The following is a 23,330-nucleotide window of genomic DNA, read 5'->3' as shown; positions in this document are numbered from 1 at the left end:
TGCGGCGCGGCCGCTGATTGGTCGCCGTTTCCCTCCAAAACCGCTGCTGGATGCTGATTGGACGCAGCGCGCTCAGAGCCGCACGCCATTGGCTGGGCACGCTGATTCGCGCGCTCCACCCCCGGCCCCGGCTGTGATTGGCCACCTCGTTTCCCGCCGCCGATTGAGTGCCGGGCTTGTCATTCCAAGAAAGCTCCGCCCCCCTGCCCTTGTTCCATTGGCTGCGCTCCCTGTCATTTAACGCATCCTCCAATCGCCGCGCATCGCAGTTGGGAGGAGAGCGCGCTGCACGCTATTGGTCGTAGCCAACGTCATTCCCTCCTCGCCCCGCCGTTTCCGTGATTTCCGCTTCCTCGACCAATCGCGGCATCTCGCGGGGCTGCCCAGGCTCGGCGCGCAGCGCGACTGGCTGCGCGCCCCGCGGTCCCGCCCACGCACGGCGGCCAATCGCAGCGCTTCCATTGGTCCGTCCGGCTGCCAGTCACGCCAACACGCCTCAATTGCTGCGCGCCGGCGCCTTCCCTTCTCCCATTGGCCACTGCGTGCCGCTCGCGGCCGCTGATTGGCCGAGCCAATCCGTCACTCAGGGCGCTCCCGCGCGGCGATTGGTCGCCTGGCGCCGGTGAGGGCGGGCCTTCCCGCCGCGCTCCCAGCGTGCCCCGCGCGGCCCGAGGCGAGCGCGGCCCGTGCCCGTCGCCGCCTCCGCCATGTCCGAGTTCGGCCCCGCGCCGCCCCCGCCCCCCCAGCCCGGGGCCGCCCCCGCCGCCCCCCCCTCGTCCGGGCCCGGGGGGGGCCCGGGGGGCGGCGGCGGCGGCGGCGGCGGTGGCGGCGGCGGGACGGGGCGCAAGGACGCGTTCGCCGACGCGGTGCAGCGCGCGCGGCAGGTGAGGGGCGCGGCGGGGCGGCGGGAGGCGGCGGGAGGGGTCGGGGACCCCCCGCGACCCCCCCCGGGGCGCCGCGGCCCCGCCCCCACGTTCCCGGTAAGGCCCCGCCCCCCCGGGGGTCGCGGGAGGGGAGGTGGCCCCTCCCCCACCCCCGGGACCCCCACACGCGCGTTCCCCCCCCCGGTTCCCGCCCCCCCCCCCCCCCACACAGCGGAGCCCCGCGTCCCTCCCGGGTGTTCCCCCGCCGCCGGCGGCTCCCGCCCCGTAGTTACGGTACTTACGGCATTTTACCGTAATTCCCCGCGAGCCGCCGGCGCTCCCCGGCCCTCGCGCGCCCTTTGGCGCCGCAATTACGGTAATTACCGTAATTAACCCTCTCGTTAGCGGGGAGCTGGCTCGGGGGTTCCGCGCTCCCCGCGACGTTCCCGGTTCGGGGTTCCCGCTGCCGCCCGGGGCGGGATTGGGGCTGCTCCCAAAATCTCGGTGGGGGCTTTGGGGGAGCCCGTCGGCGCGAGGATATTTGGGGGTGCGCGGAGAGGTTTTGGGGCGCTCAGATGTGGCTTTGGGTTCTTCTCTGGGTCCCGCGGGAGCCTTTTTGGGGGTGCTTGAGCACCCGGTCCGGGAGATTTTGGGGCAGTTTTGGGGGGGCTCCTGCTCGTGCTAGGGTAGTGAGGAGGTCTTTGCTTTGGGATGGTCCCACCGGGCATTTTTGGCATTTCCCTGCGCGTTCTCGAGGGGGTTTGATTGTCCCCGGGGGGGACCTGCGGGGCTTTAGGTCCCCCTGGCTGGTGTGGGTGGTCCTTGGTGGGTTTGGGGGTGCTCGGGATGACTTCGGGGGGGGGATCATTTTTCAGGGTGATCGCTGGGGGCTTTGGGGAAGGGTTTGGAGCATCTTGGGGGTGTTTTGGGACATCCTGTGTGAGTTGGGGGGGGATCTGAGGGTATTTAGGGGTCCCTGGTGAGGTTTGAGGCCCCCCCCAGTTTTGAGGTGACCCCTTCCCTGCCCCCCTAGATTGCAGCCAAGATCGGGGGGGACGCAGCGCCGCCGGTGCCCAACAACAACCCGCCGCCCCCCGAGTTTGGGGGCTTCGGGGGGCAGAAACGGCAGCTGGAGGATGGCGGTGAGCTGGGCATGGGACCCCCAAACCCGGGCAGAAACCCCCCCAAAACTTTGGGGGGACAGTTGAGGGGTCCCTAACGCAGCATTGTTCCCCCCTGCTCAGACCAGCCTGAGAGCAAGAAGCTGGCAGCACAGGGGGAAGGTGAGTGAGGTTTGGGGGTCCCCTGGGGGGGCTTGGGGAGGGGGGACTCCTCTAGCACCAGGGTGTCCCAGGAGGGGATGCTGTGGGATGTCCCCAGAGGGCGTTTGGGGTCAGTTTGGGGTGGCCAAAGGGGACCCTGGGTGTCCTGGGGGTGGTTCCAGGAGATCCTGGGGGAGGTTTGGGGAGAGTCCAGGGGGAGTTTGGGGGTCCTGGTGGTGTTTTGGTGTCTCCAGGGCAGGTTTTTCTTAGGGAGTTCTTGGGGCGGTTTGGGGGATCCTGGAGGGGTTTGGGGGCTGGGAGAGGTTTGAGGTGGGGGGGGGCTCGGGGATGTTGGGGGGTCTTGGGGGGATGTTGGGGCCCTCCCCAAATCGGGGGGACCCCAAAAGACAGGTCAGGTTCCCCCCCCAGCGCTGCCGGCACCGATGGGGCCCATCCACCCCCCAGCCAGGTATGGGGGTCCAGGGCTCTGGGGGGGCTGGGGGTGGAAGGGGCTCTTTTGGGGGGTCCTGGAGGGAGTTTGTTGTGGGTCAGGGAGTTGGGGGAGGGGGCGTTCCCAGGGAGGCTGTTGGGATTTGAGGGATTTTGGGGGAGCACTGAATGGTTTGGGGGAGGTTTGAGGGGTTCTTGGGAGGGGGAGTCGAAGGTTTTGGTGACTGTTCTGGGGTGGTTTTAAAATGTCCTTGGGGAATAAGGGGGCGGTGTTGGTGGGTCCTGGGGGTTTTGGGGTGCTCACGGGGTTTTTTTGGGGTCCCCATGACCCTTTGGTGCCCCCCAGGACGACGGTGACAGAGGAGTACCGGGTGCCTGATGGGATGGTCGGCCTCAGTGAGTCTGGGGGGGGCTTCGGTGGTCCTGGGGGGCTGGGGACCCCCAGAGAGCCTCGGGGACCCCCCCCAAACCCCGCTGTGTGTCCTCCCCCCGCAGTCATCGGCCGCGGGGGGGAGCAGATCAACAAGATCCAGCAGGATTCAGGGTGCAAGGTGCAGATCTCCCCAGGTACGGAGGGCTGAGGCCCCCAATCCCTCCTGGGGCCCCCCAGATTTTGGGGGACACTCTGCTGACCCCCCCGTGCCCCCCCAGACAGCGGCGGGTTGCCGGAGCGCAGCGTGTCCCTGACGGGGTCCCCGGAGTCCGTGCAGTGAGTGATGTGAAACCCCCCCCCCCCGGGAACCCCAAAACCCTCCAGAATCCCTTCAGGGACCCCCAAAATAACCCTTGGGGACCCCAGAATGGCCCCTGGGACCCCAGACCCACCCTGTGACCCCCACAATCTAATCAGGAACCCCAGCCTCCCCCTGGATCTGCCCCGCACCCCCTCAGTGACCTTTCAAATCCCCCCAAATTCTGCCCAGGTCTCCCCAGACCTCTCCAAACAGCTCCTAAACCCCCTGACGAGCTTCTAACCTCCCCCCCAGCCCCCAAACCTCCCCAAATTCCCCGGGTGACCCCCGGCCCCCTCCGCAGGAAGGCGAAGGCGCTGCTGGACGACATCGTGTCCCGGGGCCGGGGGGGCCCCCCGGGACCCTTCCCCGACGCCGCCAACGGGCAGAACGGCACCGTGCAGGAGCTGATGATCCCGGCCGGGAAGGCGGGGCTGGTCATCGGCAAGGGCGGGGAGACCATCAAACAGCTCCAGGTGCCCCTGAAATCCTCCCCCAGGGGCTCGGGGAGAGGGTTGGGGTCACCGAGGGGAGTTGGGGAAGAGCACTCAGCAGCTCCAAGAGCCCCAAAAGTGCCCCGGGGGGGGTCCTTGGGGGTTTTAGGGGGGGGGTTCAGTGCTGAGCGGTGCTGGTGCCCCCCAGGAGAGGGCGGGGGTGAAGATGATCCTGATCCAAGACGGTTCCCAAAACACCAACGTGGACAAACCCCTGCGGATCATCGGGGAGCCCTACAAGGTGCAGGTGAGCCAAAGCCCGGCCTGGAATAACCCTAAACTCACCTGAAAGAGCCCCCCCCAAACCAAAGTGAACCCCCCAAACCCGCCCTGTTCCCAGCAAGCCTGTGAGATGGTGCTGGACATCCTTCGGGAGCGCGACCAGGGCGGCTTCGGGGACCGCTCGGACTACGGCGCCCGCCTGGGCGGGGGCATCGACGTGAGTGCCCAAAAATCCCCCTTTGTGCCCCAAAATCCCCTTGGTCATCCCAAAATTCAGCTTGGTCACAGGAAAATCCCGTCTTTCATTCCAAAATCTCAACGTTGCACCCCAAAAAAACCCCGTTTTTCCAATCAAACAACCCCGTGTTTCACCCCGGATATCCCCCTTTTTCAGCTTGAGCTTTGTGTGAGTTTTCACACAGAAACGCCAACCCAAGCCCCATGCTAAAAAAATCCTGTTTTTTGGATCAAATTCATCGTTCTTCATTCCTAAACTTTCATATTTTTCAAGGGAATCTGATTTTCCATTTTAGAAGGTTTTAGTTTTCGACGGAAAACCAAATTTTTCTTTTGCATTTTAACAAACCCCGTTTCCCAATAAAAACCATTTTGTTTCAGTCAAACAATCTCATTCTTCAGCATAAAAAACGCCAGATTCGAGGCGAAAATTGTCATTTCCACCCTGAAACTCACATTCTTTTATCCAAAAATCACCATTTTTCACTAAAAAAAAAAAGAGATGCCCAACGTTTGTGCACCCCAAGCCCCTCAGAGCCCCCTGCCTCCCCAGGTGCCGGTGCCGCGACACTCGGTCGGGGTCGTCATCGGCCGCAGTGGGGAGATGATCAAAAAGATCCAGAACGACGCCGGGGTGCGGATCCAGTTCAAGCAAGGTTTGGGGAGCCCCTTCCCGACCCCTCCCCATGGACCTGGGGGCGTGGGGTGACCCCCCCCCAGTGACCCCACCCCCCCAAAAACCCCCACAGACGATGGGACGGGGCCGGAGAAAATCGCCCACATCATGGGACCCCCCGAGCGCTGCGAGCACGCGGCCAGGATCATCAACGACCTGCTGCAGAGCCTGCGGGTACAGATCTGGGGAGGGGGCTTGGGGGGATCACCAACGACCTGTGGGTATTTATTTGGGGAGGGGGTTTGAGGGGGATCATCAACGACCTGCTGCAGAGCCTGCGGGTACAGATCTGGGGAGGGGGCTTGGGGGGATCATCAGCGACCTGTGGGTATTTATTTGGGGAGGGGGCTTGGGGGGATCATCAGTGACCTGTGGGTATAGATCTGGGGAGGGGGCTTGGGGGGATCATCAGTGACCTGCGGGTACAGATCTGGGGAGGGGGCTTGGGGGGATCATCAACGACCTGTGGGTATTTATTTGGGGAGGGGGCTTGGGGGGATCATCAGTGACCTGTGGGTATTTATTTGGGGAGGGGGCTTGGGGGGATCAACGACCTGCTGCAGAGCCTGCGGGTACAGATCTGGGGAGGGGGCTTGGGGGGGATCATCAACGACCTGTGGGTATTTATTTGGGGAGGGGGTTTGGGGGGGATCATCAACAATCTGCTGCAGTCTGTGGGTACAGATTTCGGGAGGGGGCTTGGGGGGACCATCAGTGACCTGCTGCAGAGCCTGCGGGTACAGATTTGGGGAGGGGGCTTGGGGGGATCATCAGTGACCTGTGGGTATTTATTTGGGGAGGGGGCTTGGGGGGATCATCAACGACCTGCTGCAGAGCCTGCAGGTACAGATTTGGGGAGGGGGCTTGGGGGGATCATCAACGACCTGCTGCAGAGCCTGCGGGTATAAATTTGGGGAGGGGGCTGCACCTTGTGGGGTTGACAGGCGCTGTTCCAGGGGAAGGTCAGGTGTGGTTTTTGGGGTTTTATTTTGGGGAAGAGTCGGGAGCTGTTTTGGGGCTGGGATGTTTTTTGGGGGCTGTTTTGGGGCTGGGATGTTTTGGGTGTGTCCCCCCGGTTTGGGGGCTGTTTGGGGTTTGGGGGCTGTTTTGGGGCTGGGATGTTTTTTAGGGGCTGTTTTGGGTTTGGGGTCTGTTTTGGGGCTGGGATGTTTCTCGGGCTGTCTCCCCGGTTTGGGGGCTGTTTTGGGTTTGGGGGCTGTTTTGGGGCTGGGATGTTTTATGGGGCTGTTTTGGGTTTGGGGGCTGTTTGGGGCTGGGATGTTTTTTAGGGGCTGTTTTGGGTTTGGGGTCTGTTTTGGGGCTGGGATGTTTTCGGGCTGTCCCCCCAGTTTGGGGGCTGTTTTGGGTTTGGGGGCTGTTTGGGGCTGGGATAATTTTTAGGGGCTGTTTGGGATTTGGGGGCTGTTTTGGGGCTGGGATGATTTTTAGGGGCTGTTTTGGGTTTGGGGTCTGTTTGGGGCTGGGATGTTTTTTAGGGGCTGTTTTGGGTTTGGGGTCTGTTTTGGGGCTGGGATGTTTCTCGGGCTGTCTCCCCGGTTTGGGGGCTGTTTTGGGTTTGGGGGCTGTTTTGGGGCTGGGATGTTTTTTAGGGGCTGTTTTGGGTTTGGGGGCTGTTTTGGGGCTGGGATGTTTTTTGGGGGCTGTTTTGGGTTTGGGGGCTGTTTTGGGGCTGGGATGTTTTTTGGGGGCTGTTTTGGGGCTGGGATGTTTTGGGTATGTCCCCCTGGTTTGGGGGCTGTTTGGGGTTTGGGGGCTGTTTTGGGTTTGGGGGCTGTTTTGGGGCTGGGATGTTTCTCGGGCTGTCCCCCCGGTTTGGGGGCTGTTCCCACCCCTCCTGACCCCCCCTCTCTGCAGAGTGGCCCCCCAGGACCCCCCGGGCCGGGGCTGCCGCCGGGGGGGCGCGGCCGGGGCCGGGGCCAGGGCAGCTGGGGCCCCCCCGGGGGGGAGATGACCTTCTCCATCCCCACCCACAAGTGTGGGCTCGTCATCGGCAGAGGTGAGTGGGGGGCTTCACCCCCAGGACCCCCATGCAGCCCCCAAAATCTCTCCTGCACTCCACAAACGTCTCCCTAAACCCCCTCTCCCAAATTCCTGCAGAGAATCCCCCCTAAGACCCCTTTGGGTACATCCCACCCCCACCTCACCCCCCACAAATCCCCTTCTCCTCCTTTATAGAGTGGTGCTTGTTGCATGGGGGGTGAAAGGGGTCCACAGATTGGGGTTTGGGGGTTCCCAGTGGGGTTTGGGGTCCTGGGAAGAGTCTGAGGGTGCTCAGAGGATTTCAGGGTTCTCCAGGGAGGGTTTTGGAGGGGGGGGTGGGGATCCCAGGAGGGTTTTGGGGGGTCCCAGGAGGGTTTTAGGGGGTCCCAGGAGGGTCCCAGGAGGGTTTTGCTGGTCACAGGAGGGTTTTGGGGGGTCCCAGAAGAGTTTTAGGGGGTCCCAGGAGGGTTTTGGGGGGTCCCGGGAGGGGCTTGGGGTTTCCCAGGAGGGTTTTGGGGGGCTCCTAGGAGGGTTTTAGGGGATCCCAGGAGGGTTTTAGGGGGTCCCAGGAGAGTTTTCGGGAGTTCCAGGAGGGTTTTAGGGGATCCCAGGAGGGTTTTGAGGGGATCCCAGGAGGGTTTTGGGGGGTCCCAGGAGGGTTTTGGAGGAGTCCCAGGAGGGTTTCACTGGTCCCAGGAGGGTTTTGAGGGGTCCCAGGAGGGTTTTAGGGGGTCCCAGGAGGGTTTTGGAGGGGTCCCAGGAGGGTTTCGCTGTTCCCAGGGAGTGCTGGGGCTCCCAGGGGAGTTTTGGGGCCCCCCCTCTGACCGCGGGGGTTTTGGGGTGCAGGGGGGGAGAACGTCAAGGCCATCAACCAGCAGACGGGGGCGTTCGTGGAGATCTCGCGGCAGCTGCCCCCCAACGGGGACCCCAACTTCAAACTGTTCGTGATCCGCGGGACCCCCCAGCAGATCGACCACGCCAAGCAGCTCATTGAGGAGAAGATTGAGGTGGGGGTACCCCGGAAACATTTCCAGGGGAGCCCCAAACTCCCCCAGATCCCCAGAAAAACCCAAAACCTCCCCAGCTCTTTGGGGTCGCCCTCGGGTGGGGAGCGTGTGGCACTGCCCACAGCCCCAAATCCCCCTCCAGACCCCTCCTGGGCTCCCCCAAACCCCCCCTGAACCCCGTTTTTGCCCCCCAGGGCCCGCTGTGCCCCGTGGGCCCCGGTCCTGGCCCCGGGGGCCCCCCCGGCCCCGCCGGCCCCATGGGCCCCTTCAACCCCGGACCCTTCAACCAGGGTCCCCCCGGCGCCCCCCCGCAGTGAGTACCCGTTTTTTGGGGGGGGTTCTGGGGGCGTCCCCCCAAATCCCGCCCCCCTGACCTCCTCTTTCTGCAGCCCGGGGGGGCCACCCCCCCACCAGTACCCCCCCCAGGGCTGGGGCAACACGTACCCCCAGTGGCAGCCGCCAGCCCCCCACGACCCCAGTGAGTACCGCGACCCCCCGGCTTCTGGGGGGGCTGCCCGGGGTTTGGGGGGGTTTGGGATGTGGCCCCTTGGTTCTGGGAGCGCCCTGGGATTTTGGAGGGTGGTCACAGAGTTCAGGTCTCCTCACATTTGGGGGTCTCCCCTGCCTCAAGGTGGAATTTGGGGGGGCCCCCCGGTGTGATTGTGGGGCGATGTCGGACCTTGAGCTGTGACCACGTGGGTTGTGGGGGATGCCTGAGTTTGGGGCTCCTCTGCTGAACCCCCAGCCCCCCAATCACCCTGGGACTTTTGGGGTTCACTGAACCCATGGACCCCCCCCTCAACTCACCCTGGGCCTTTTGGGGTTCACTTAACCCAGGGACCCCCCAATCACCCTGGGCCATTTGGGGTTCACTGAGCTCAGGGACCCCCCACTCATCCTGGGCCTTTTGGGGTTCACTTAACCCAGGGACCCCCCACTCATCCTGGGCCTTTTGGGGTTCACTGAGCTCAGGGACCCCCCCACTCCCCCTGAGCCTTTTGGGGTTCACTGAGCTCAGGGACCCCCCCCCCCAACTCACCCCGAGCCTTTTGGGGTTCACTGAGCTCAGGGACCCCCCCACCCCCCTGGGCATTTTGGGGTTCGGGGGCTCCTGGTCCAAGGGTTGGATATTCCAAACCCCCCCGCCGTGCTCAGAACCACCCTGGCTTTGTTGGGTGGGGTGTATAAACCCCAAACTCAGGGCTCCCCACCCCCGGATTTGGGGGCCCCCCCCGGCTGACACCGTGGTTTTTGGGGCCCCCCCCAGGCAAGGCGCCGGCCCCGGACCCCAACGCGGCCTGGGCCGCCTACTACTCGCACTACTACCAGCAGCCCCCCGGGCCCGTGCCCGCGCAGCCCCCGCCCGCCGCGCCCCCCGTGCAGGGGGAGCCCCCCCAGCCGCCCCCCGCCGGCCAGGCCGACTACACCAAGGCCTGGGAGGAGTACTACAAGAAGCTAGGTGGGCGCCCCGAATTTGGGGTGGGGGGGAAATGGGGGTGGGGGGTGGTCTAGGAGCCCCCCCACGGGACTCCTCAGAACCCGCCCTGGACTCCGCTCTGTGTTTTGGGGCTCCCAAAGCGCCCCCAGGATTCACAAAGCTCCTGTTGAGGACCTTGCAAACTGCCCCCCCCTCCAGGAGGCAAACCCCCTGTGCCCCACAAGGGACTGCCCCTGTCACCCCAAAACTGCCCCTGCACCCCAAAACTGCCCCTGGAACCCTAAACCTACCCCTGCAACCCCAAATCTGACCCTGGGACCCCAAACCTGCCTCTCTGACTCCAAACCTGCCTCTCTGACCCCAAACCTGCCCCTGTGACCCCCAGATTTCTCCCAGGACCCCGGACCTACTTCTGTGACCCCAAATCTGCCCCTGTGACCCCAAATCTGACACCAGACCTGCCCCTGGGGACACCAGATCTGCCCCTGTGTCCCCAGACTGCCCCTGTGACCCCAAACCTGCCCCTGTGACCCCAAATCTGCCCCTGTGACCCCAAACTTGCCCCTGGGGACCCCAAACCTGCCCCTGTGTCCCCAGACTGCCCCTGTGACCCCAAATCTGACCCCAAACCTGCTCCTGTGACCCCCAAACCTGCCCCTGGGGACACCAGACCTGCCCCTGTGACCCCAAACCTGCCCCTGGGACCCCCAGACTGCCCCTGGGACCCTAAACCTGCCCCTGGGGAGCCCTAAACCTGCCCCTGTGACCCCAAACCTGCCCCTGTGACCCCCAACCTGCCCCTGTCACCCCAAAACTGCCCCTGTCACCCCAAATCTGACCCCAAAACTGCCCCTCTGACCCCAAAACTGCCCCCCTGAACCCAAACCTGACCCTGGGAATCCCAGACCTGCCCCTGTGACCCTAAATCTGCTCCTCTGACCCCAAACCTGCACCTGTGACCCCAAATCTGCCCCTGTCACCCGCAGACTGCTTCTGTGACCCCAAACCTGCTTCTGTGACCCCTAGACTGCCCCTCTGACCCCAAAACTGCCCCTGTGACCCCAAACCTGCCCCTGGGACCCCAAACCTGCTCCTGTGATCCCAAATCTGCCCCTCTGACCCCAAACCTGCCCCTCTGACCCCAAACCTGCTCCTGTGACCCCCAGACTGCCCCTCTGATCCCAGACTGCCCCTGTGACCCCCAGACTGCCCCTGTGACCCCCAGATTGCTCCAGTGACCCCAAACCTGCCCCTCTGACCCCAAACCTGCCTCTGGGACCCCAAACCTGCCCCTGTGACCCCCAGATTTCTCCCAGGACCCCAGACCTGCTTCTGTGACCCCAAGTCTGCCCCTGTGACCTCCAGAATGCCCCTCTGACCCCAAACCTGCCCCTCTGACCCCAAACCTGCCCCTGTGACCCAAACCTACTCCTCTGACCCCAAATCTGCCCCTCTGACCCTAAACCTGACCCTGGGGACCCCAAACCTGCCCCTGTGACCCCCAGACTGCCCCTGGGGACCCCAGACCCCCCTGTGTCCCCTGTCCCGTTGTGGGGATCCCCCTGTGCCCGTTTTGGGGCCCCTGACCCCCTGTGCCCCCAGGCCAGCAGCCGCAGCAGCCGGGGGCCCCCCCGCAGCAGGATTACACCAAGGCCTGGGAGGAATATTACAAGAAACAAGGTAAACCCCCCAAAAACCCCCAAACCCCCCCTGGGATGGGGGGCTCCAGGAGCACACCCCCCCCCACCCTAACCACCCCTCCCCCCCGTGTCCCCCAGCGGCTCAGGTGGCCTCGGGGGGCGGCCCCGGGGCCCCCCCCGGCCCCCAGCCCGACTACAGCGCGGCCTGGGCCGAGTACTACCGGCAGCAAGCGGCCTACTACGGGCAGACCCCCGGGGGGGCCGGGCCCGCGCCGCCCCCCGCGCAGCAGGGACAGCAGGTACGGGAGACGGACCCCCGGGACCCACAGAGAGACCCTGGGACCCCCGGAGACCCCCAGAACCGCCCTGGGACCCACAGAGACCCCGGGAGCACCTGAGAGACCCTGGGACCCACAGAGAGACCCCCAGAACTGCCCTGGGACCCACAGAGAGACCCCCAGAACTGCCCTGGGACCCCCACAGAACTGCCCTGGGACCCCCAGAGAGACCCTGGGACCCCCACAGAGAGACCCCTGGGACCCTGGGACCACCAGAGCTGCCCTGGGACCCACAGAGAGACCCCTGGGACCCCCACAGAGAGACCCCGGGAGCACCTGAGAGACCCCTAGAGCTGCCCTGGGACCCACAGAGAGACCCCGGGACCCACAGAGAGACCCTGGGACCCACAGAGAGACCCTGGGACCCCCAGAACTGCCCCAGAGCTCCCTGGGACCCACAGAGAGACCCCAGGACTACCAGAGAGACCCTGGGAGCCCCTGAGAGACCCCCGGGACCCACAGAGAGACCCCTGGGAGCCCCAGAACTGCCCTGGGACCACCAGAGAGACCCCAGAACCACCAGAGAGCCCCCTGAGCTGCCCCGGGACCCCCAGAGCTGCCCCCGAGCCCCCTGGGACTCCCAGAACTGCCCCAGGAACCCCAGAACTGCCCCCTGGGACCCCCAGAACTGCCCCCTGGGACCCCCAGAGATCCCCTTGAGTCCCCTGGGACCCCGTGGGACTCCCCAAGCCCCCCGGGACCCCCAGAGCCCCCACAGGAGTGTTGGTGCCCACAGCAGCTCCCCGGGCATTTCGGGACCCCCAAAACCAACCAGGAGACCCCAGAACAGCTCAGTGCCCCCTCCCCCCAACCTTCCTGTGGGGGGGGGGGTGGGGCTGGCACTGCAGGACCCCCCAAAACTCCTTGGAAACCCCCCCCAGGGGGGGACCCCCCAGAATCCCCGCCGGGGGTCTGGGGTGCCCCCACCCACCCTGCTCCCCCCGCAGGCTCAGTGACCCCGCCGTGCCCCCTCGTCTGTGACCCCCTTTTGTTTTGGGCGAGCGGCCGCGGCCGGACGGGGCGAGCGGCCCCCCACGAGCCCCCAGACCCCCAAATCCCCCCCGGAGCCGCTCGAACATTCCTGGGAGCTGCTGGGGACCCCCCCCCCACACACACCCCCGGGGACCCCAAAATCCTCACCCCGAACCCTCCTGTCCCCTTGTGGGGACCCCCAGACGCCCCTCGGGGAGCCCAGGACCCCCCCAAGGGCCCCCCGAGCCCCCCCCCGGGGGTCCCCAAACCCTCCCCGGGGGTCCCCCAGCCCCCCCGGCCGCCCCTCCCCGCCGTGTCCGTGTCGTTCCGGAGCGTCTGGAAAACTCCGACCACCGAAGGCTGAAAGTTTTTACTTTTTACCGCTTGTTTTTAACTTCACAAATAAACGGAATAAAAACCACTCTGGCTTGGCGGTGAAAAGGGGATGGATGAGCTGTGGGAAGGCCCCGTTAGGGGGGCAATGAGAGGGGGCCTGAGGGTAAAAAAAGTGTCTTGAGGGGAGTGCTGGGATGCCAAACGCGATTTGAGATGAAATCTGTGGATTTTGGGCTGCAAAAACGGGGATTTGAAATGAAATTATCGGGGTTTGGGCCCGGGCCTCCGCCGTTGCCATGGTGACGCATCGGCGGGCCAGGGTTGTCACGTGGGGTGTTGCGCCGTGACGTAGTTCCGGTCAGGTGACGCCGCTTTCCGGCGGAAGCGCAGCCGGAGCGGGCGGGGCCCGGGGAGCGTTGGGGGATCCCGGGGATCCCTGAAATCTCCTCCGGGGGTCCCCGCTTTGAACCAGTCCCGGTTTTGGGGTTCCCCAGGCCCTGACTCGCCCCCTCCTTCCCGCCCAGGATCCCCCCTCAGCCGGATCCGGGAGCGCGCCCCCCGCTCGCCGCCGCGATGGCCGCGCTGGTGAGTGGGGGGCGCTCCCAGAGACCCTCCCCGGCATCCCCCGAACCTCCTCAGGGACCCCCTGCGGGTCCCCCGAACCCTTCACCCCTAACCCCCCAAAAAATCTCCTGGGGGTCCCCCCGGGCCTCCCCAGAGCCCCTCGGGGACTCCCCCAAACCGCGTTTGTCCCGCAGGGCAGCAGCTCCCAGGTGGTCACCGAGTACGTGGTCAGGGTGCCCAAGTGAGTGGGGGGGTCTTCGGGGCGACACTGAGGGTTTGGGGGGGCTCGAGAATGGTTTGGGGATGCCCAGGGGAAAACCGGAGAGATTTAGGGGGTCTGGGGGTGTCAGATTTGGGGAGCTCTCAGCTGCTTTGGGGGGTCTCGGGTGTTGTTCTGAGCATCTCGGTGGAGGGGATTTAGGGGTGTCAGATTTGGGAGGTTTGAGGTGGTTTGGGGGTCTCAGATGGTTTGAAGGGGCCGGAGGGGCTCAGGGGTTGTTTTGGGGGGGTCTCTGGGGTTGTCAGGGGGAATCTGAGGGGTCTTTTTGCCTCCCCCCCAGGAACACCCCAAAACGCTACAACATCATGGCCTTCAACAGCGCTGACAGAGTGACCCTGAGCACCTGGGCACAGGTGAGGGGTCTTTGGGGTCCCGGACCCTTCCCCACTCAGCTGGCAGGATTTGGGTTGGGAATGGTCGGATTTGGGGTCAGTCCCTGTGGGGGTCAGCTGGGATTTGGGGACCAGGCAGGATTTGGGGTCCTGGTGGGATTTGGGGCCCAGGTTTGGGATGGGAACCCGCCCTGCCCCAGCAGTGGGATCTGGTGCCCTGGTTTGGGATTTGGGGACCCACCCTGCCCCAGCAGTGGGATTTGGGGCCCAGTTTGGGATTTGGGGACCCACCCTGCCCCAGCAGTGGGATCTGGTGCCCAGTTTGGGATCTGGGGCCCGCCCTGCCCCAGCAGTGGGATTTGGGGTCTGACCCTGCCCCAGCAGTGGGATTTGGGGTCTGACCCTGCCCCAGCAGTGGGATTTGGGGTCTGACCCTGCCCCAGCAGTGGGATCTGGGGTCTGACCCTGCCCCAGCAGTGGGATCTGATGCCCTGGTTTGGGATCTGGGCCCCGCCCTGCCCCAGCAGTGGGATTTGGGGTCTGACCCTGCCCCAGCAGTGGGATCTGGGGCCCAGTTTGGGATCTGGGGACCCACCCTGCCCCAGCAGTGGGATCTGGGGCCCAGTTTGGGATCTGGGCCCCGCCCTGCCCCAGCAGTGGGATCTGGTGCCCGGTTTGGGATTTGGGATCTGACCCTGCCCCAGCAGTGGGATCTGGTGCCCGGTTTGGGATTTGGGGACCCACCCTGCCCCAGCAGTGGGATCTGATGCCCTGGTTTGGGATCTGGGCCCCGCCCTGCCGCCCGCAGGCGCGCATGGAGCGCGACATGAGCAACAAGCGCATCTACGCCGAGGAGGAGCTGCCCGAGTCGGGCGCCGGCAGCGAGTTCCACCGCAAGCTGCGCGAGGAGGCGCGCAGGAAGAAATACGGGATCGTGCTGCGGGAGTTCCGGGCCGAGGACCAGCCCTGGCTGCTCAGGGTCAACGGGAAAACCGGCAGGAAGTGAGCGGGGACGGGAAGGGGAGGTGAAGGAGAGGGAAGAGCAGGAGTCTGGGGCAGCTGTGCGGGTTTGGGGTGCTGATCCCGCTCTCGCAGGTTCCGGGGGGTGAAGAAGGGCGGCGTGACAGAAAACGCCTCCTACTACGTGTTCACCCAGTGCCCCGACGGCGCCTTCGAGGCCTTTCCCGTCAGGAACTGGTACAACTTCACCCCCCTGGCCCGGCACCGCACGCTGACTGCCGAGGAGGCCGAGGAGGAGTGGGAGAGGTGATCCCAAAAATCCCCTCCAAGGTCCCTCAGATTCTCTCCCAGACCCCCCCCGAGTCCCCTCCAAGATGGCTGAAATGCCCCCCAAATATTCTCCCAGACCCCGAAATCCCTTTAAGGAATCCTCCAGGACCCCACCCTGGCCCCCTAAATCCACTCTCAAATCCCCTCAAAGCCTCCCCAAATAACCTCCCACACACCCCAAATTCTGCTCCAGCCCCCCCCAGCACCTGTGAGCTCCCCCAAATCCCCTCCCAGCCCTGCTGAGCCCCCCCAAATCCCCTCCCAGCCCTGCTGAGCCCCCTCAACACCCCCAGGAGGAACAAGGTGCTGAACCACTTCAGCATCATGCAGCAGCGGCGCCTGCGAGACCAGGACGAGGAGGAGGAGGACAAGGACAAGGGGAGGAAGGCCCCAGGCAAGGGTGGAGGGCTCCGGATCCACGACCTGGAGGAGGATCTGGAGCTCAGCTCCGAGGAAAGCGAGGGCAGCGAGGCTGAGGGTGAGAGGGGAAATCCCAAAATCCCACAGAATCCTCCTCACATCTCTCCAAAATCCCCCCCAAATCCACCCCAAGCACTCCTGTTCTGAGAAAAGCGAGGCCAAGCATGAGGAGGGAAGCCCCAAAATCTATCTAAAACCCCACCCCAATCCTCCCTAAAGCCCACAGATCTTCTCTAAACCCCTCCAAACCTTTCCAAATCCTCCCCTGAAATGCCCCAAAGCCACAGAATCCTGCCCCCATCCCCCTGAATTCCCCCCAAACGCCTGGAATTGCCAGGGGAGAAGGCAGCGAGGCCGAAGGCTGCGGGGGGGGGCGGCCCAAGAGGAAGAAGAGGAAGGGCAGGAAGGGCTCAGAGGACGAGGCCCTGGAGGACAGTGACGACGGTGACTTCGAGGGCCAGGAGGTGGATTACATGTCTGACGGCTCCAGGTGGGGCTGGGGGTCCCTGCAGGGGATTCAGGGGGTCCTGGCAGTTCCTGGGGGGTTCTTGGGTGGCTTTTGGGGAGCACAGGGAGGGCTTGTGGCTCCTCTGGGGAGAGCTTGGGAGGGCAGTCCTGAGGGGCCTGGGAGGATTTTGGGGTTATTGAGGGGGTTTCATGACACCCTGGGGGGATATTGGGGGGGTGACGCCCTCAGTTGCACTGCCCACCAGAAGTGTCCCCCACTAAAGCTCCCCAGGGATGCTGAAATTCTCCCAGGGACCCCAGAACGCCTCCCAGGGACCCCCAAATCCCCCCAGGCCCCTCCTGAGCTCCCCAGTCCCCCTTTGTCCTGCAGCAGCTCCGGTGAGGAAGAGGCCGGCAAAGCCAAAGCACCCAAGGAGGAAGAGGAAGGCCCAAAAGGTGGGGTTGGGGAGAGGGTGGGACCCCTGGGACCTCCAATTCCTGAGGGGGAACTGGGGGGGGATTTTTGGAGTCCAAGATCCTCAGGATCCCCCCCCAACAAAGGCATCGACGAGGCGAGCGAGAGCAGCGAGGAGAGCGAGGAGGAGAAGGCAGAGGAGAAGGAGGAGGAGGAGGAGGGAAAAGCAACCCCCACTCCCCAGGAGAAGAAGAAGAAGAGAGGTAAGACCTCCCTTAACAACCCCCCCATGGCAGGAATTGGGGAGAAACCCCCACAGAACCGGGTTTGTGACGTCACCAACCCCCAGAAAGCAGCGACGAGTCGCAGACCTCGGAGGAGAGCGACATCGACAGCGAGACGTCCTCGGCGCTGTTCATGGCGGTGAGGGGGGGTCCCGGGGCCCCACCCCTCCAGGCGGCCTTTGGGGGCTGCTTGGGGGTCCCACGGGGGCACTGGACACCCCCTGACCCTTCCCTGTTTCTCCTTCCCCCCCCAGAAGAAGAAGACCCCCCCCAAGCGGGAGCGCAGGGCTTCAGGCAGCAGCTCCAGGGGGGGCTCCCGGCCCGGGACCCCCACGGACTCGGGGGGTGCTGGGGGGACCCTGCGGGCTGCAGCTGCCAGGCTGGAGCAAGGTAGGGATTGGGGGGGATATTTGGAGGTCTGGGACAAAGCTGGGGCTCCAGGGAGGGGGTCTGGAGGATTTGGGGAGGTATTGAGGGGGTCTCGGGATGAAGTTTTGAGGGGCTGGGGGACACTTGGGGAGGGTCACAGGGACACTGTGACTCCCTCCTGGGGACCCCCCCAAAGAGCCCCCACTTCTCTCCTTGTCTCCCCCAGGCCGCCGGGCAGCCCCGGGGGGGTCGGAGCCCCCTCCCCAGAAGAGGCTGAAGGCGGAGCCGGGGCCCCCATCTGGCAAATCCACACCCCAGCCCCACTCGGGGAAATCGACCCCGAGCAGCGGGTGAGTCTGGGGGATTCGGGGGCTGTGGGAGCCCAGCCCTGCTGACCCCTCACTGACCCCACTGACCCCTCACTGACCCCACTGACCCCTCACTGACCCCTCTGGCCCGCCCCAGCGAGGTGCAGCTGACGGAGGAGGCCGTGCGCCGCTACCTGTCCCGCAAGCCCATGACCACCAAGGACCTGCTCAAGAAGTTCCAGACCAAGCGCACGGGGCTGAGCAGCGACGCCACCGTCAACGCGCTGGCGCAGCTGCTCAAGCGCCTGGACCCCGAGCGCAAGCTCATCGCCGACAAGATGCACTTCTTCCTCAAAGAGTAGGGACCCCAAAAACCGCCAGCGAGCCCCCAGTGCAGCCCCAGGGTCGTTTAGAGGCATCTCCTGGCCAGGAAACCCAAAAAATCCTGAGGGATTCCTCCCCCATATCCCACGGGACCCCCCCTGTTTTTCCCAACCTCCCCTCACCATTCCAAATCCACCCCTGCCCCCCATCCTCCTTCCCAAATTCCAGGAACGAACTCACTGCTTCCCTCCCCCTCCCCAGGAATTTGGGGATCCTGGAATTTCCCTGAGGTTGGGGCAGGGAAAAGACTCCCCCCCCACCATCTGTGTCTTTTTTTGGGTCAGAATTGGGATTCTTTGCTATTTTTAGGCTTTTTTTTCCTCTACTTTGTGCCAGGCCCAAACCCCCCACAGTGCTGGAATGTTCCAGCCCTGGGAGAGGCTTTGAGCCCCCCCAAGAATGAATCCCCCCATGACCCCCCTGCCTTTGGGGGTGGGGGAGAATTCCCTCCCTCCCCCAGGGGGTTTCACCCCAGAATAGCCATGGGGGTGTGGGCAGTTGTTTGGGGGTGCCCAGTTATTTGGGGTGAGATCCTGACCACCCCCCCAAGCTGTTTTCCTGGGGGGGGTCTCCACTCTCCAAATGCCTCCCCCAAACCCCTGGGCAAGGGTGGGGTGTCACATCCCCCCAATTTTCAGGGTGACGGGGGGTCCCTGCTGCCTTTTCCTCCCCCAAATTTCCCCTGGCAGGGTGGGGTCAGTGCCCTCCCAAAGCCCCTCGGGGAGCTCAGGGTTAACCCCCTCCCCCTCCCTCTCCCAGCCCCTCCCCCTCCGCACCCCATAAATCCCCTTGGGGTTTGGGGGGTGGCTCAGAAACCCTGGAGGTGCTCAGGATGGCGAGGCCGGTGCGCTCCTGCTCCTTCCTCCTCCTCCTCCTCCTCCTCCTGCTGCTGCTGCTGCCCGGGCCCTGCCGCGCCCCCCCCGCGGCCCCCGCCCCCCCCTGCGGGCTGCGCAGCGTCTCGGTGGGGGTGGGGGCGCTGGGGCTGGGGTACCCCTCCCCCGAGACCGTGGTGTTCCGCTACTGCGGGGGGGGCTGCCCCGCGCCCCCCACCCTGCACGGGCTGGCGCTGGGGGCCGTGCTGGGCCCGGGGGGGCCCGGGGGGGGCCCGTGCTGCCGCCCCACCCGCTACGAGGACGTGGTGTTCCTGGACTCGGGGCTGCGCTGGCAGCGGCTGCCGCGGCTCTCGGCGGGGGCCTGCGCCTGCCTGGGGTGAGACCCCTCCTCAAAAAACCCCCCTGACCCCTCCCCCTGCCGGTCAGAACTTTCAAAACTACCTCCCCCAAAACTCCTCCCCCAAAACTCCTCCCCATCTGCCGGGGAGGGGGTTTGGGGGTCCCTCAGCCAGCCCCAAAATCACCCCTGGCTGTCAGCTCGGGGGGGTTTGGGAGTTCCCCAAAGGCTCCTCCCCCAAAACAGCCCCCCGAGAACCGAGTGCAGGGGATCGTTGTTTATTGGGGGAGCTCATTTCGGGGGTGGAGGGTCCTGGGGGTCCTCAATAAACGCTGGGAGGTCGCTGAGAGGGTCCGGAGGAGTCTCTGGGGTGAGGGGAAAACAGTGACGGTCAGTGGGGGATTTCGGGGTTCTTTGGGAGGTTTGGGGGTCCCTGGGGATGTTTACGGGGTTTTAAGGGAGTCCCAGATGGGTTTGGGGCACGCCAGGTGGGGCTTGGGGGGAGTTTGGGGTCTTAGGGGAAATTTGGGGACCTGCTGAGGGGGGCTCTTGCAGTACCACGCTCTCCCCAGAATGGTCCCGGGGGGGTTTTGGGGGGTTCTCACCAGGGGGGTCGTTGCGGAAGATCAGGGCCACCCGGCGCCCCCGCGGCACCCGGAGCCCCCCAAAAAACGATTGCTCGTCCGGGAGGATCTCGTGGGTGAAGTCGTACCTGGCAGCACCCCTGGAGGGGATCGGGGGTCAGGGGGTCTTCAGATTTTCCCCAGGGGTTCCCAAAACCTCCACGGGGAGTTCCCAAGGGAGCCCCCAAACCCACCGGAGCACGTAGAGGGACCCCGGCTCCAGCAGCAGCTCCAGCCAGTCCTGGGGGTCCCGGAGGCTCTGGAGCCGCAGGACGCTGGGGGACAGCAGTGACACCCCCGCGATGGTGCAGCCGCAGAACTGGGGAGGGGGGCGAAGATGCACCTGAGACCCCTCAAAACCACTCCGGGATTCCCGAAACTTCCCCACCGAAAACTCCCCTCGGGCTCTCCCAAACCCACCGGGGATCTCCAACCCCTCCCCACCCGGCAACCGACCCGGGCACGGCCAAAATCCCCCCCGGGACCCCCGAGCCCCCCAGGACCCCCGAGCCCCCCACCTTAACGCTGTCCACGTGCGGCCCCACGCAGCCCTCGGGCAGCAGGTCCAGGACGTGGGCGCTGGGCCGTGGGGGGCGGCGGGCGGGGAAGGCGGGGGTGACCCGGAGCAGCAGCGCCCGCCCCGCGCCGCCCCGCAGGCCGCGCTCGGTCTCCCGGTAACCGGTGATGGCCTGGCGGGACGAACGGGAGGGGTCAGCTCGGACCTTTGACCTCCGAGCAGCGACGCGACCTTCCGATGGCCAACCCCGACCCCCCGAGCCCCTCACCCGGTCCCAGTGGTCGCTCTGGTACCGCCCCCGCCGCAGCCCCGGCTCCACCTCCCGCAGCAGCTCCGCCGCCTCCGCCTCGCTCACGAAGCCGCCCCGGACCAGCGCGAGCCCGCGGAGCCGCCGCGCCAGCTCGGGGCTGCTGGCGCGGAGCAGCGCCGGGTCCGCCTCGGCCTCGGGGCCCAACCCTGCCCCGGGACCGGCGGAACCGGCGGCGGGAACCGCCGAGAGCGCCCGGGACCCCCCGAGGGCCGCGGCGACCCCCGCCCGGCACAGGCCGCGCGCGCGATGCATGACGGGAGTGCGGCAGGCGCCCCCTGGCGGCCGGGAGGACCCCGGGCCGAGCGCACGCGGAGGGCGCCCCCTGGCGGCCGGGAGGACTCGGAAGCCCCCAAACCCAGACCCCCTCCTGGGCCCCCCCAGGTCTCTCACTCGCTCCCCAAACCATTCACAGACCCCACAAATTCTCCCATGTCCCCCGTACCCTGCCTCTCCACCCCTCCAGTGACTCCTTGCCCCCACTCAACCGTCCCTCCCAGCCCCCAGCATGACTCTGACTCCCCCCAGAATCCCTCCAGGACTCACTTGGGTTCCACAGCCCTTTATTTCCACACAGGAACACAGGGGGGGGAAGGGGATCCCAGAGCTCCCCCACTGCCCCAGCACTGCCAGGGGGTCTCAGCATGCTGGGGGCACTTGGGGGGGCGCAGACGGGCTGCTGGGGGGCTCCTTCTGCACGAGCCGGGGCTCGTCCTCCCCACGTGGCGGGGGATGCACCAGCACCTGGTCCAGGAGCCCGAACTCCTGCGCCTCCACCGGGCTCAGGTACCGGTCCCGCTCCATGGCGGCTTCTGGGGAGGGTCGGGGGAGGGTCAGGGGTATGTCCAGGGGAAACGGGGGGGTCCTGCAGGGTTTTGGGGGTACCTCACCGATGACGGGCAGTGGCTGCCCCGTGTGTTTGGCGTAGAGCCCGTTGATCTGGCGCTTCAGCTTCAGGATCTCCTCGGCCTGGATGGCGATGTCAGTGGCCTGGCCCTGAGAGGGGGAGTTCGGGGGGGGGGGTCAGGGTGAGTTTGGGGCATCTCCAGCCCATGGCCACCCACCCCAGCATCCCCTAGGGGGTCCCAGCATGTCTTCCTCCACCCCTTTATCCCCCATCTTTCAGACCCCCCCCTCCCCACACACACCCACATGGAGAACACCCCCCTCCCCATTCCTGCACTCCCACATTTCAGAATCTCCCCAATCCCTTGCCCCCCCTCCCCATCCTCAAACCCCCACACCCCCACCCCCCGCCCTTCCCCAGCCCCCTTCCCGCCCCTCCCCGGCCCCGCGGGGCTGGGGGGCCGTACCCGGGCCCCCCCCGAGGGCTGGTGCACCATGATGCGGGCGTTGGGCAGCGCGTGGCGCATGCCGGGCGCGCCGGCCGCCAGCAGCAGCGAGCCCATGCTGGCCGCCTGCCCCACGCACCACGTGCACACCGGGGTCAGCACGTACTGCATCGTGTCGTAGATGGCCAGCCCCGAGGTCACCGAGCCCCCTGGGCGGGGAAAAGCCCGTTAGGGACAGCCCCAAACCATCCGCACCACCCCCCCACCCCCGGCAGAGATCCACGGCAGCCCCGGCAGTCCCGAGCCCCATTCGGGTTCTAGGGTCGCCGAGCCCCTGCTGGGGGTGGACACCCCCTTGACCCCACAAATTCCCCCAACCCTCCCCTTTCTGCCCGCAGTGAGGGGGAGGGTTTAGGGGTCCACAACCTCCTCCAGGTGGTCCCGTCTCCCCTTTAAGACCCGCAGCCCTCTTCCAAACCCCTCCTCTTGGTCCCCCAGCCCCTCCCCAGCCTCACCGGGGCTGTTGATGTACATGTGGATGGGTTTCTTGTTGCTCTCGGACTGCAGGAACAGCAGCTGGGCGATCACCAGGCTGGCCAGGCTGTCATCGATCTGGAGGGAGGGGGGAGCGCAGAGGGGTCAGGGGGGGTCCCCAGGACGCTGAGGGGCAGCTCTGGAGCCCCCCGCCCGCGGGTACCCACCGGCCCCATGACGCACACGATGCGCTCCCGCAGCAGCCGCGAGTAGATGTCGTAGGCTCGTTCCCCCCGGCCCTGGCGGCGAAAAGGGGGGTCAGGGGGGTTTCGGGGGGGTCAGAGGTCTGGAGGAATGCTTGGAGGACTTGGGGGGTCGCCAAGGGTCACGACAGACGGAAACCCCTGCACTGATGGTGCCCGTGCGACCCCCAGGTGAAAAGGGGGTCCGGGAGTGGGTCTGGGGGAAAAAAAGGGGGGGCTGGGATGGGGCTGGAAGTTTGGAGGACCGGGGGGAACAAGGAGGGGGATGCTGGAAGGGGGCTCGGAGGGGTTTGGGGCGGGTTAGGTGGGTTTGTGGGGTGCGAAGGAGGTCGAGGGGGTTCGGGGGTCACAGGGGCGCCCCCTCCCCCCCCACCACTCACCGTCTGCTCCACCACGATGGGGATGAGCGGGGGGGCGCGGGCGGGGACCGTGCTGTGCAGGCAGCGCCGGGCGCCGGCCCAGGCCCAGCGGAGGGAGCGCTGGTGGGGAAAGGGGGAATCAGCGAGACCCCCGAGCCCAGCCCCCACAACAAAAACCCCAAAAACCCTCCAGAACCGGGACACCCCTCTCCCCCCGAAACCGAGACCCTGCACAGTGGGACACCCAGCACCGGGACTCCCCCGGGGTTCGCCCCGCACCGAGGGAACGCCGGGAGCCGCCCCCCGACCCGGGACCCCCCGCCCCTCACCGCCACCCCCGGCCCCATGGCGCCCCGGAAGCGCTCGGGGCACACGTGACACGCGAGCACGTGACATCGCTTCCCGCCGACCACGCCCCCTCGCGGCCGTGACCCCCCCGTGACCCCGCCCCCCAGTGGGCGGTGCCGCCCGTCACGTGATGCACCTCGAGACTACGATTCCCGTCGTGCTCCGCGGCGCCGGAAGCTGAGCTGGGGGCGCCCCTCGCACCTGCGGCCTATCCGGG

General features: G+C 65.9%; 5 protein-coding genes across 5 annotated transcripts; 3 read left to right on the top strand and 2 right to left on the bottom strand.

Annotated features, from left to right (window-relative positions):
- The first annotated feature begins 650 nt into the window (after window positions 1-650).
- KHSRP (KH-type splicing regulatory protein) lies at window positions 651-12,752 on the top strand. The gene is made up of 20 exons (XM_056510477.1): window positions 651-884; window positions 1,897-2,005; window positions 2,108-2,146; window positions 2,555-2,594; window positions 2,922-2,971; window positions 3,071-3,142; window positions 3,227-3,284; window positions 3,611-3,782; window positions 3,949-4,047; window positions 4,141-4,239; window positions 4,813-4,915; window positions 5,009-5,109; window positions 6,811-6,952; window positions 7,783-7,943; window positions 8,138-8,256; window positions 8,333-8,421; window positions 9,211-9,402; window positions 10,984-11,061; window positions 11,160-11,320; window positions 12,307-12,752. The coding sequence occupies exons 1-20, from the start codon at window positions 708-710 to the stop codon at window positions 12,313-12,315; spliced, it is 2,070 nt and encodes a 689-aa protein (XP_056366452.1). The 5' UTR covers window positions 651-707; the 3' UTR covers window positions 12,316-12,752.
- Window positions 12,753-13,038: 286 nt separating this feature from the next.
- On the top strand, window positions 13,039-17,799 carry GTF2F1 (general transcription factor IIF subunit 1). Its single transcript, XM_056510499.1, is given in 14 exon segments — window positions 13,039-13,252; window positions 13,426-13,472; window positions 13,792-13,864; window positions 14,652-14,845; window positions 14,939-15,109; window positions 15,427-15,611; window positions 15,891-15,928; window positions 15,931-16,043; window positions 16,392-16,456; window positions 16,562-16,678; window positions 16,765-16,838; window positions 16,954-17,089; window positions 17,295-17,418; window positions 17,534-17,799. Coding segments are annotated over 14 exon segments (1,554 nt in total). The 5' UTR covers window positions 13,039-13,240; the 3' UTR covers window positions 17,739-17,799.
- Window positions 17,800-18,292: 493 nt separating this feature from the next.
- PSPN (persephin) lies at window positions 18,293-19,003 on the top strand. Its single transcript, XM_056510564.1, has one exon. It carries the CDS (start codon window positions 18,593-18,595, stop codon window positions 18,971-18,973), a length of 381 nt encoding a protein of 126 aa, XP_056366539.1. The 5' UTR covers window positions 18,293-18,592; the 3' UTR covers window positions 18,974-19,003.
- A 189-nt stretch (window positions 19,004-19,192) lies between these two features.
- ALKBH7 (alkB homolog 7) lies at window positions 19,193-20,648 on the bottom strand. Its single transcript, XM_056510546.1, has 5 exons — window positions 20,339-20,648; window positions 20,072-20,242; window positions 19,748-19,872; window positions 19,536-19,654; window positions 19,193-19,295 (listed from the first exon to the last, which is right to left on the bottom strand). Exons 1-5 carry the CDS (start codon window positions 20,630-20,632, stop codon window positions 19,222-19,224), a joined length of 783 nt encoding a protein of 260 aa, XP_056366521.1. The 5' UTR covers window positions 20,633-20,648; the 3' UTR covers window positions 19,193-19,221.
- A 275-nt stretch (window positions 20,649-20,923) lies between these two features.
- Window positions 20,924-23,172, bottom strand: CLPP (caseinolytic mitochondrial matrix peptidase proteolytic subunit). The gene is made up of 7 exons (XM_056510549.1): window positions 23,095-23,172; window positions 22,787-22,885; window positions 22,371-22,442; window positions 22,185-22,281; window positions 21,691-21,878; window positions 21,268-21,373; window positions 20,924-21,189 (listed from the first exon to the last, which is right to left on the bottom strand). The coding sequence occupies exons 1-7, from the start codon at window positions 23,110-23,112 to the stop codon at window positions 21,017-21,019; spliced, it is 753 nt and encodes a 250-aa protein (XP_056366524.1). The 5' UTR covers window positions 23,113-23,172; the 3' UTR covers window positions 20,924-21,016.
- Window positions 23,173-23,330: the final 158 nt, after the last annotated feature.

This window comes from Oenanthe melanoleuca, chromosome 25 (assembly GCF_029582105.1).
Source record: "Oenanthe melanoleuca isolate GR-GAL-2019-014 chromosome 25, OMel1.0, whole genome shotgun sequence".
Classification (NCBI taxonomy): Eukaryota; Metazoa; Chordata; class Aves; order Passeriformes; family Muscicapidae; genus Oenanthe; species Oenanthe melanoleuca.
The sequence above is the reverse complement of the archived record's forward strand: the minus strand, read 5'-3'. Positions and strand labels throughout refer to the sequence as shown.

What these genes read in the sequence shown, in the direction of transcription:
- KHSRP (XM_056510477.1), top strand. Translation starts at nt 708, where the DNA reads ATGTCCGAGTTCGGCCCCGCGCCGCCCCCGCCCCCCCAGCCCGGGGCC. An exon ending in CGGTGCAGCGCGCGCGGCAG is followed by an intron (nt 885 to 1,896) that starts GTGAGGGGCGCG and finishes CTGCCCCCCTAG; the next exon opens with ATTGCAGCCAAGATCGGGGG. An exon ending in ACCTGCTGCAGAGCCTGCGG is followed by an intron (nt 5,110 to 6,810) that starts GTACAGATCTGG and finishes CCCTCTCTGCAG; the next exon opens with AGTGGCCCCCCAGGACCCCC.
- PSPN (XM_056510564.1), top strand. Translation starts at nt 18,593, where the DNA reads ATGGCGAGGCCGGTGCGCTCCTGCTCCTTCCTCCTCCTCCTCCTCCTC.
- ALKBH7 (XM_056510546.1), bottom strand. Translation starts at nt 20,632, where the DNA reads ATGCATCGCGCGCGCGGCCTGTGCCGGGCGGGGGTCGCCGCGGCCCTC. An exon ending in AGAGCGACCACTGGGACCGG is followed by an intron (nt 20,243 to 20,338) that starts GTGAGGGGCTCG and finishes TCGTCCCGCCAG; the next exon opens with GCCATCACCGGTTACCGGGA. An exon ending in CTTCCGCAACGACCCCCCTG is followed by an intron (nt 19,296 to 19,535) that starts GTGAGAACCCCC and finishes CCCTCACCCCAG; the next exon opens with AGACTCCTCCGGACCCTCTC.
- CLPP (XM_056510549.1), bottom strand. An exon ending in CATGTACATCAACAGCCCCG is followed by an intron (nt 21,879 to 22,184) that starts GTGAGGCTGGGG and finishes TTCCCCGCCCAG; the next exon opens with GGGGCTCGGTGACCTCGGGG. An exon ending in AGCCCTCGGGGGGGGCCCGG is followed by an intron (nt 21,374 to 21,690) that starts GTACGGCCCCCC and finishes TCCCCCTCTCAG; the next exon opens with GGCCAGGCCACTGACATCGC.